This window comes from Moschus berezovskii, chromosome 14 (genome assembly GCF_049115385.1).
Source record: "Moschus berezovskii isolate FMDL1 chromosome 14, NW_MosBer_1.0, whole genome shotgun sequence".
Taxonomy (NCBI): domain Eukaryota; kingdom Metazoa; phylum Chordata; class Mammalia; order Artiodactyla; family Moschidae; genus Moschus; species Moschus berezovskii.
Genome location: NC_142473.1, coordinates 80,280,343 through 80,291,383, shown reverse-complemented (window position 1 = coordinate 80,291,383; position 11,041 = coordinate 80,280,343). Strand labels below are relative to the sequence as shown.

Here is an 11,041-nt window from a genome sequence, read left to right as displayed (position 1 = left end):
AGGAGGGCGGGGCTGCCCTGGGTGCCTCCGGTACACACGACCCTCTTTGTGTCTGGGACCTAATGTGGCACAAGATCTGGAGAGGAAATTCAGGCCGCTGTGCTGCTGCCAACCTGGCTGAGCTCCTGATCCCTTCCCTGGCCTGAGGGAGGGAAGAGAAACAGCCTCCAGCCCAGTGTCCCTTATAGTCTGTTCAAGGGTGGGGGGCACGCTCCTCTGTCCCCCAGGCCCCACTCCCTCCCCAGAAGCACAGGAACTGCCAGCCCTGGGAATGCCAAAGAAATCCCGCAGGTCCCCTTCCTCACTCTGCATCTCTAGCCTCAGATACAGGGGCGAGAGTACTGCTGATGAGGTTTGGCGAACAAGTGGGATGTAGGGAGGAAGGAAGGAAGGAAGAGCCCCAGCCAAATGCCCTGAGCCCTGGTCTTAATCCCAGTTGCTAACTTGATTCATGACCAAGCGGCCTCAGCAGTCGCTGTTCTGGCTGAGCTGTGGGCAGTAGGAGAGAGGACCCTATCACAGAAGACACTCACTGTGGTCGCTTTGTTCAGTGCCATGCTGTGTGACCTAAGACAAGTCCATTCCCCTCCTTGGGCCTCTTATTCCCCGTCTGTGAAATGGAATTCATACCAATCTGGCCAAGTTACTAGGAGGAGTTAAGTATGAGTGAGCCTGGCACCCAGGAGGTGGTGAAAAATAATGTAGATGATGCCCATGGCCGCCTCTTCTCTTCCCCAGGAGGTTTGCCACTCTTGAGGCCCTGGACACATCTCCCTGAGTCTTCATTCCCTGGCAGGGGCATGGCAGGCAGTTAGGTTCCCCCATCTGAAAAAGAAGAAAACTAAGCTGGGGAGGAGACAGGGAGGCAGCTCAAAGATGGGTTGTGGTTTCTTGGTGAGGTGTGTTAAAATGCCTGGATTCTGTGGTCAGACTAGACCAGGATTCCAATCTTGACGGGGCGTTCTTAAGCGGATCCTTTCCTCTTGTGGAGGTAATATCTGGTGGAGGGGATTAAGTAAAATACTCTACTATTCTCAGAGTACCACAAACCTGCTGCCCTGGTCCCCAACGGCGCAGCCCCGTGGGCCCCAGCCTTGCCCCGCCCCTTTGCCCACAGCCAATCGGCGGCCGCCTCTCCCGCGCATCCGTTCCCTCCACCGCTGGCCGCTCCTCTCCCGCCGCCCTTTCCTTTCAGGGAGGCTGCCCCGTTTGGGAAGAGATTCCCTGGAGAAGCTCTCATTTCTTGGGGAGCAGCTGAGAGCTGGAAGATGCACCGGAGGACCAAAAAGCGCTGTGAAATTGACCCCGAGTTCAAGAGCACGTCTGCCCTCTAACCATTTTACAGATGGGGAAACCCGAGGCCCAGAGAAGGGAAAGTCCTCATTAAGGTCACCCCGAGCGGAGAGCAGAAGCCCAGGCCAGGCTTTTCTCCGTGAAGATGGGAGTTCAGGTGCGCGATTTGGCGGGAGGGCGCGGGGAGGGAGGACATGCTCCGTGTGGGAGCCGGGGCACTAACGATGCTGGCCAGGGGGATCTTGACTGCGTGGGAGGCTGGACTCCTCGCTGCCTCAGTTTCCCCAGCACTACCTCTGGGAGAGGTCAGGCGACAAGGCAACGGGCCAAACGCGCGCCTGCACACAGTCCGATTGTTCTTAGGCTGTCCCCGCGCTCCCCACCCGCCCAAGTCTGATGGAGAAGGCTCCTCTCCTTCCAGCCCTTTCAAAGCCAGTCCTCCCGTTCGAGCCTCTCGGCATTCTATTGGAAAGGCTCTTGATCCCTACTCCAGAATTAACTGCTCGGGCTGCCGCGAGCGCTTTTTCCCGGAGCTGTAACTGCGCAGGTGCAAGGCAGCAAACCCGGAAGGCGGAAGGGCCGGTTGGGGCCGCCGGGGTCGGGGGCGGAGAGCGTGTGAACCAATGACCTGAAGGAGTTAGGGAGGGCGGGATTAGGCCCGCGGTTACTTAACGCTACCCTGGTGGGAGGTGATTTAAGAAATGGGGTGAAGGGTGCTACAGCGGCTCTCGCGTCGCAGTGCTTCTGGCCCGCGGAAGTTAAGCAGCAGAGAGGCGGGCCTAGCGCCGGAAGCAGGAAGGAGGGCGCAGGAAGCAGGGCCCCGTAGCCAGTCGCGCTGTCGGTCCGTGGGTCTGTCGGTCCCGAGGGCAGGATGGAGAAGCTGCGGCTCCTGGGCCTCCGCTACCAGGAGTACGTGACTCGTCACCCGGCCGCCACGGCCCAGCTGGAGACGGCAGTGCGCGGCCTCAGTTACCTGCTGGCAGGTGCAACCCTGACCTTTGACCCATCCTTTCGGGTCTCTGACCCCACCTGCCTCCCCCTCCCTTCCCTGCGGAGCCTGGGTAGTGATCCCTGTGCTTTAGGAGTTCCTTCCAGGTTCCCGTTAGGGCATAGGGAGGGAATGTCCAGGGACCCGCAGCAGCAGGGAGAGGCAGACTCTCACCGGCGCCTCCTGTGCCTTCTCCCCAGGTCGTTTCGCCGATTCGCACGAGCTGTCAGAGCTGGGTGAGCCGGGCTTTGGGGTGGGTGGGGGACGAGAGGGTGGGGGAGGGCTTCCCAGAGCGCTTCCTAGATTTCTCGTTAGATCATCCAGTTCTGTGATTGAATCAGACGGGTCCAGCGTCCACTGTCCTAGGCCGTCGCGTATGCCCGCTCCCTCCCCCTCCAATGTTGAGAGATATGTCTGGGGACCTTGCCTGGTCAGGAGGCTGAGCCAAGGGCCTCTTCTGCCTTTGCTCCGTTAATCTTCCCTACAGTCATGTGAAGTGGGTACTGTTATTGTCCTCTTTGTCCAGTTAAGGGAATAGAAGTTTAAGTGAGGTTAAGGAACAGCCACCGAAGGCCTCAACCAGGATTCAAATCCCAATCTCCCAAATTCCAAAATGCTGAGGCTGTAACTGCCTCAGTGGTGTTTACCCAGTCAGCTCAGGAGGAACGGGTCCTGAAAGGATGAGCTGGGTTTTAAAAGGTAGGGATGGAATAGAATTTCGAGGACAGGCTGCAGAGAGAGCAAAGACCAGGAGGTGACCTCACTTCCCATGTCTCTTTGGAGCATGATGGGCAGTTCTGGGCTGCTGGATAACCAGTGCTATTCAGCAGGGCAGTAGCTGGTATGTCATCGAGATCAAACCATCCTTTCTTGTTCTAGCTGCTCACACAAGAGCTCGTTGCGGGGAGTGGAGAGCTCTGAGGAAGTGGGTGGCGGGACCTGTTGTTTCCACAGTGTGTGGGTGGCTGAGCACAGCCGGTGATAGGGGATCCCTGCTGCTCTGGGGAGATGGGGGGTGGTGGAGGCTGCAGAGCCGGCCTCTCAAGGCCACTGTCTGCCCCTCAGTGTACTCTGCCTCTAACCTGCTTGTGCTGCTCAATGACGGAATCCTACGGAAGGAGCTTCGGAAAAAATTACCCATGGTAAGAATTGTGCCAGGAACCCGAGGGCCAGAAGCAGGGGGCTCAGGAACAAAATAGTAATCACCAGCCCATGTTTGGAGCAGGTGTTATGGTCTCATAGGGTACGAGACATGGCTGCATCCATCTGTGCCTCTAGCTGTTAGGTGACGAGTCCAGGTGTTAATGTCCCCTTATCAGGCAAAGAGACTGGGTTTCACAGGGTAGAGTTGCCTGTCCCAGCAGGAGGCCTCAGGCTTACGCACTTAATCTTGGGAATAGGACATCTACGTCTCCTGTCAGAGGTGTCCCATGGGGGAGGAGCTGAAACCAGGGGGCTTCCTGACCTCTTGGCCTGGGGTTCTTGCAGTCCCTGTCCCAGCAGAAGCTGCTGACATGGCTGAGCGTGCTGGAGTGTGTGGAGGTGTTCATGGAGATGGGGGCCACCAAGGTGTGGGGCGAAGTAGGACGTTGGCTCGTCATCGCCCTCATCCAGCTGGCCAAGTATGTTGGGACTGTGGAGGGCCGGCCTGGGGTGGGGGTCACTGAGACCAGCTGTACCGATGGTGTTTAGCAGAGCACCCCGGACCCCTGCCGGCTAGCCACCTCCCCCTTCCCCAGCCCTGCTGTACTCCCAACCCAGGGCTGTACTTCGGATGTTCCTGCTGATCTGGTTCAAGGCTGGCCTCCAGACCTCACCCCCCATTGTTCCGCTGGACAGGGAGACCCAGGCACAGTCCCGGGGTAAGTGCCTGTCCGCTTTGGAGTAGAATGGGGCGCGGGGCTGATTGGTAGATGATAGCTGACCTACCCGATACGTCACTGTCACTGTGGAGCACACCTCTTCCCATCAACTCATTTTGTCATCGTTTTATATTGGTATTTTACAGAAGAGAAAGAATGATGAGGTCAGAGGCTGAATCAGAGCTTAAACTTAGGACTTCTGACGTCGGAGCCCTCAGTCATTTTTGTGGGCTGCAGGAAGAGGGGACAGAGCATCAGGAGGAAGCAGGGGTCTTGCCAGCCTTGTCTCTGGGCCTGGCTCTGTATCAAGAGCACAGCCTCATGAGGCAGGGTACCCAGCAGATGCGCCCCTTCAGGGGTTTGGGCCCATCAGCTGTTGGCCTCTGGGTCTTACCCCCTTGACTTTGAGTTGGGGGCAGGTCTTTGCTTCTGTTTTCATGGCCATATTGAAAGCAAAACACTCAGAATATACGCCCTCCCCCTCCTTCTTAAAGATTTTTGTTTATTGGCCATGCCGCACGGCCTGTGGGATCTTAGTTCGCTGACCAGTGGTGGAACCCACGCCCCCTGCTGTGGAAGCATGGAGTCTTAACTGCTGGGCCACTGGGGAGGTCCAGATACGGCCCCTTCTGTGCTGGGGTCCCGTGGACCACAGGCGCCCTGCCTTGTTCCAGTGCCTGGGGGGCCTTGGTTCTTGGCTGGTACATCTGCACGGTGATGCTGGCCTTCCCCCGGTCAGGGAGGGCTACAGAACGCGGTCTGCTGTGGACAGGTCCCAGGCACAGCCTCTGCTGTGGTGTCCTTGACTCAGCTGCTGCCTTAGTACAGGTTTATCCATTCTCCCCGTAGCCCATGAGCGTTCACTGCACGTGCATTCGCTTGTAGGCTCTGCTAGAAACGTGTTTCTCTGACAATACAACCCTTTATCTATTCCCGCTAGATGGTGACCACAACGCTGGCAGCCAGGAGCAGTCATATGTGGGGAAGCGGTCAAACCGGGTGGTGCGAACCCTCCAGCACAGTAAGTGTGGGAGGTTGCTGGATGAGACACCTCGGTGCTGAGGTCAGCGTGGGCCTGAGGGCCTGGCTTTCGTCACTGCCTGCCCTCCCCCTGCCCCGGCCCTCGGGCCCAGCCGCTCACCTGCCACCCTTGTGTTCTAGCTCCATCCCTGCACTCAAGGCACTGGGGGGCCCCACAGCAGCGGGAGGAGCTGGGTGTCACCCCCACCCCGCTGGGGCTGCAGGAGACCATCGCCGAGTCCTTGTATATCGCCCGGCCCCTGCTGCACTGTATCCTTAGCCCAGGCCCGGGTCGTGATAGACGGGGGCAGGCAGGGCAGGCCGTGTGCCGGAGACATCCTTAACACCGTGGCCGGCAGTGCTCAGCCTGGGCCTCTGGGGTCAGCGGTCGTGGACACCCTGGCTCCTGTCCGGTGTCGTGGATGTGACCAGGTGAGCTGGACCTGCCTGGGGGCCCCATTCCCTCCGTCCGGCTTTGTGCTGCAGGCCCAGCCTCATGAGGGCAGGCAGGGTCCCTGCCTCTCCTGTCGCTGGCCCGAACCTTGTCCCCTCCCCCCAGCCTGAGCCTCCTGAGCGACAGGAAGGGCCTGACCCGGAGGGAGCGGCTGGAGCTGCGGCGCCGGACCATCCTGCTGCTCTACTACCTGCTACGCTCCCCGTTCTATGACCGCTTCTCCGAGTAAGGACTGACCCCTGGCTCGGCAGGGCACACCCTCCGCAGGGCAGAGTGGGGGAAATGGGCCCGGCTCCCCAGACTTGTTCATGCCTTCCCTCCCTCCCTCCTTCCCCGATCTGGCTTCACTGAACACTTGCCATGTGCTACCCTGGGTGTGGTCACTCCTGATTTTTTGGGGTCATATCCCCAGTGTGCTGCTTAAGCTGTTGTTAGCAGGTAAGGGCAGGGCCCTGGGGACCGTGGGCATAAACTTTCCCCATCCTCAGCTTGCTCTCCCACTTTCCTAAACAGTTGGGATATTCCCCCCTGCTCACAGGAGACACTTAAGTTCAAAGAGACTGGGCAGCTGAAATGCCAGCCAGTGGCAGAGCCAGTTCCCACATCCATGTTCTCTCCTGGCCAGTCCCTGCCTAGCCCAGCCCTCCCTCCATCCCCCGAGAGGGTCCAGAGCTCCTAGCCACAGAGAGGCCTGCTGGGGGTGAGTCAGGGATGACTCGGGGCCAAGTCTCCCAGAGGTCACCTGAGGTCAGACCAAGGTTTGAGGAGGGGTCCCTATACTGCGACTGGGGCTGTGAGACAGGCTGGAGGCTCCCAGGACCTGCTTTGTCCAGGTCGTAACAAGTACACTGCTTAAAGGCTGGAGTGATCGTTGGAATTGTACTTAACATTTTGTACACACAACTTCTGTTTATTTTCTTAGTTGGTAGAAAGTAAGCTTAGGTCAGATTTAATAACCACCTCAGTGAAAATAACTGCCTGGTAGTTTCTATTTTCAGATCAGTTTGAAAGCTCATAAGGTTCTAAAGCCAAATCCTTTTCCACACTCCAGAGAAAACGCTCGGGAGACTTTGGTGGATGTTACCTCCACCCACAGATAGCTTGCACTCTATGGAGGAAACATTGTAGCCCCAGTGTCACTCTGAATTGAGGATTAACTAATTGCAGAGGTGGCTTCCCAGGCTGTAGGCCTCCAGTCTGGCTTGTTTTCCTGCCAACCTGACCAGCCCAGCACCCTTGGATCTGTGGCCCAGACTGAGGAGGGCCCAGAGGACAGGGGCCAGGGCGGACCTCTGGAATATAGTCTGGGAAGAGAGAAGTTCCCTTCCCCCTCTTTATTGTCAGACAATGTAGTCTCTGGCTCTGGGCTGCCTCCCAGCTGTCGGCTGAGGTGTGACCCTCCCAGGCGTGCGGTTGGGGACGGCTGGACCAGAGCCCTCGTCCTTCTGTCCCCGAGGATGCCCTTGAGCCACGTGGTGACCTTCTGGCTTCTGGGATGCACTGCCTTTAGTCAGGTGGTCAGCAGAGGTTTTTTTGCGCCTGGATTTACAGGGACCCAGACATCCTACTCAGGCTACTCCTTTGTTGCAGGGCCAAGATCCTCTTTCTACTCCAGCTACTGGCAGACCACATCCCAGGCATTGGTCTGGTCACAAGTAAGCATGGGGTGAGGGCGTGATAATTACCGTCACGGAGCTTATGTGTGGCCCAGCTCCCTGTATCTCCTTGTAATTTGACTCTTCGCACAGTTGGGAGAGGGAGCCCAGAGGTCAGGTTGGGTGGGTGACAGCTCCTTGAGTGACATGAAACCAGCTTCGCTGGGCGGGGACTGCACAGAGGAATGAAGCCTGCTGGCCATTTGGAGAGGCCCCCCAGCAGAGAGGCCCTGGGCTGGGGCTGCCCGCAGGGACAGCGGAACAGCTGTGTGACTTCTCTGAGCTTGAAACTCTGTCTGTAAACAGAGACATGGTTGCTGATGCTGGCGGGGGAGGTGGGAGGCGGGGGCTCCGGCCAGCAGACAGGAGCCTCAGGAAGGCCCTGGGTAGAGCCGGGTTGGAGTCTGGCCCTCAGCCCTAAACGCGCTCCCCTCTCTGTCATTGCAGGGCCGCTCATGGATTACTTGCCCAACTGGCAGAAAATTTATTTCTACAGTTGGGGCTGACGGACATTCCACAAGTGGGGTGTGGGGAGGGGCAGGGGTTGCCTCAGCCCTTCAAGTCCCCTGGGCCGCTGTGTCCTAATAAAACTGACTCTGGCAGCGTCCAGGCCTGTGACTGCTCCATGCCCACCGCCCAGGGTGCGTCTGGTTCTCACACCCTGGCCGGGCTCTGCACACAGCCCTGGTCTCCACTAAAGCTCCCCTAATTCCCTCTCGACTCCGCATCCTGAGGGGAAGGAAGCACACGCCGCACCTCGTCACTGGCTGGGAAGCCCCTACTAGGACTGGGACACGGGCTTCTCCAGCCTGCAAAGCTGGAGTCCCACCTCAAGCACGGGAAGCTGTTTGCCACGGTAGCTGCGAGAGTAAATGCCGCTTCTCTCTCAGTCCCTGTTGACGGCCAGCACTGCTGAACCCAGACAGCAGATGCCAACTGCCCCTGTCTTCTGACCCATGCCCTGCTGGGGCCTGACGCCTGGCAGCTGCCCCGCGGTAGAGCCCGCCTCGGTGCAGAGGGGCACCCCGAGCCCTAACCCCTGCTCGAGAGCAGAAGGCCTTTCTCCTGTGGGAAGAGAGCGTTAGGCCCCAGCCAGTGCTGGGGCCGACCCTGGGCAGTTGTACGGTTAGCAGGGCTGGGAGCTGGCGGGTGCGGGTTCATGGGGCACAAGCTGGCGTCTCCGCGTGTTCTTCCTGGAGGCGCTGTGCAGGGGTTTGGGCATGGCAGCTGCTGTCTCTGCCCAGTCTCCCCTTCCCGCAGCCTCTGCTGCCTCTGTGCTGTGTGCAGACCACATGCTCCTGCTGGGGCTTCTAGCCGGTCGGGCAGCCCCCTTAGGTTCTGAGAGGGCTTCATCTGCCCTGTGTCGCTGTGCCTCCACTGCTCCCAGACACCTCGGGACGGGCTGGCTGTCCCTGACTGCTTTCCCCAAGTGCCTCAGAGAAGCCCCGTCCTGGTTCTGGGCCGGGGGGGCAAAGGCACTGAGTGGTCACCACTCGAGACCTGTGGCCTTGGGTTGTCTTAACCAGCATGGCTGGGCATCTGTTAGGTAGTGTGCTCTGGGCCTTGTGGTGTGCGTGAAAGTGAGTCAGGCCCAGCTCGCTGCCCTCACCCTCGACAGTGGAGGAGACAGGTGTGTGGAGGCCTCTGTGCGCTGCAAGTGTGCGCGGACCGTGGTCAGACTGCCTGCCCGCATCAGCTGGAGGACGCCTTGGTCAGGGAGCCCTCCACTCAAGCCGGCTTCTAAACTGCTGAGACTTCATCTGTTTTCAGCAGGCAGATGGGAGGCGGAGGCTGTGTACGCAAAAACACTGCACAAGTAGTTGTTGCAGGACGCCCCTGCTGGGGTAGGAGAGAGCTGAGCAGAGGAGGCAGCTGGAGGGGGCAGGCAGGGCCCAACCCACCAGGTTGTCGGGGAGGTGGGGGGAGGGACCTGTTTGAAAGTGCACCTCAGCACCAGTGCTAGGGCCTGTGGGCAGGGGAGGAAGGTGGAGCGGGACTCTGCCGTGGAGGCCTGCAGCCGTGGGTGGGGCAGGTTAAGACGGTGGCAGGTGTGGTGGAGAGTGACCCAGCCAGGCCTTGGGCACTGCTTGTGGATACAAAGGAAGAGGGTGGCTTCTCGTCTCGGTGGCAAGGAAATGAGGGGTTTGGAGAAATGAGAGGTTTGGAGTTAGGAGGAGCCAGAGCATCTGAATTTGTGGTTCCTGGCAGGAGAGGGGTTCCTGGGAGCCAGTTGGGCAGGAAGCAGAGGGCCACACAGCCTTGCTGCAGGCCTGTGAAGAGACTCAGTCTCTGGCTGGACATCACGCTCCATTTATTCGGTCATCAAGGATTTACTGAGCACCCAGTAGGCATCCAATACTGGACATCCTGTAGCCCCTGCCCTTGGGAAGCTTACACTCGAGAGGCCCAGGTCCCAGGCTTTGCCACCTAAGCTGAAGTCCCTGTCAGCCTCGGAGGTGGGCCTGCAGCCATGCTAAGCTGCGGGAGGCAGCCTGGGGGAGGCCCTCAGCATGGGCTCTGTGCGGTAGGGCCTGGGTGGACCAGGGCCCAGTGACCCGCTGTGGGTTCTTTAGCTGCAGGACCTTCCTGGGGCAGGTCAGTGTGGGAGGGAGGGGGGTTGGAGAGGGAGGCTGGGCGAGGAGCAGTGGAAATGCTGGCGCTCCGGGCGGTGGCTATGACCTCTGCACAGGGCCTCCTGGGTGCCTGTTCCTGGGCAGGTTGTGTAGGTACCTTACCTCAGTGGTGAGGAAGCTGAGGCCCACGGAGGGGAGGTAATGTTTCTGCCTGGCAAGAGGCGAGGTGGGGATCTGAGCTGAGCTATCTGTGCCCTTCCCAGTGAGTCTAGAATAAGATGGGCTTGGCAGCTGGTGGCCCACAGCCTCAGTACAAGCAGACCACAGGCCTCAGCACGGAGCTTTGCAGCCGGGCCTGGAGCTGCTGTGACACGGAGCCATGGAGTGAAGGCCTTTGTGACGCGGCCGGGCGTGGGCAGCAGGTTCCATCCTCCTGCCTGCCGGGGGAGGGGCAGGCAGAAGCCGGGATCAGGGGCCGCGTGGAAGATGGTTCTCGCCATGCTGGGGGCTCTGCACCCCAGGGCCGGGCTGAGCCTCTTCATCCTGTACCTTGTCCTGGCAGCCACGCTCCTCCGCCCCCAACCGCTGCGGTAACTCCTGGGGGCCCGGGGCCAGCGGCCTGGAAGGGGGGCGCTCGGCAGGCCGGCCCCTCCCTGGTGTCAGGACCCCCCACCCTCAGATGTTGCTCCCCTGCCCCTGGCCAGCGCTGAGCACCCCAACTTCTGCCACAGGCCTCAGCGATCTGTTCCTGAGGAGTTTTCAGCCCCCCTGGAACTCTCTGAGCCGCTCTCCGGCCTGGTGGACGGTAGGCTCTCCCCACCCCACTCCCTGATGGGGGAGCCGTGCCCTGGGAGCGGGTACCCCGCCAGCCTCAGGGCCTGCATCCCACACAGCCTGTGTGTGGGGAAGACTTCAGGGGGATGCAGACGCTCCCTGCCACTCACCCCCTTTTCTCTCTCTCTAGACTACGGGGTCCGACCGAAACACCCGTGGCCTCGGGGGCCCCGACCCCTGCTTTCCCGGGCCCAGCAGCGCAAGCGAGATGGGCCCGACATGGCCGAGTACTACTATGACTCCCGCCTGTGATGGGAACCCCTTATAAAACTATTCTGTGCAGCAAAGCCTTGGGCTTTCCTGGGGTGGGAATGAGCCGGGCGAGGTTGTGGGGGTGGGGGTCCAAGCATATGACATCCATC

At 59.8% G+C, this 11,041-nt stretch overlaps 2 protein-coding genes across 2 annotated transcripts; both read left to right on the top strand.

Moving 5' to 3' along the window:
- The first annotated feature begins 1,546 nt into the window (after nucleotides 1–1,546).
- On the top strand, nucleotides 1,547–7,877 carry PEX16 (peroxisomal biogenesis factor 16). The gene is made up of 11 exons (XM_055423938.2): nucleotides 1,547–2,276; nucleotides 2,482–2,517; nucleotides 3,347–3,423; nucleotides 3,770–3,903; nucleotides 4,043–4,143; nucleotides 5,084–5,164; nucleotides 5,305–5,433; nucleotides 5,523–5,595; nucleotides 5,723–5,842; nucleotides 7,208–7,272; nucleotides 7,720–7,877. The coding sequence occupies exons 1-11, from the start codon at nucleotides 2,165–2,167 to the stop codon at nucleotides 7,776–7,778; spliced, it is 987 nt and encodes a 328-aa protein (XP_055279913.1). The 5' UTR covers nucleotides 1,547–2,164; the 3' UTR covers nucleotides 7,779–7,877.
- Nucleotides 7,878–10,094: 2,217 nt separating this feature from the next.
- On the top strand, nucleotides 10,095–10,989 carry FREY1 (Frey regulator of sperm-oocyte fusion 1). The gene is made up of 2 exons (XM_055423924.2): nucleotides 10,095–10,435; nucleotides 10,577–10,989. The coding sequence occupies exons 1-2, from the start codon at nucleotides 10,332–10,334 to the stop codon at nucleotides 10,929–10,931; spliced, it is 459 nt and encodes a 152-aa protein (XP_055279899.2). The 5' UTR covers nucleotides 10,095–10,331; the 3' UTR covers nucleotides 10,932–10,989.
- The last annotated feature ends 52 nt before the right edge of the window (nucleotides 10,990–11,041 follow it).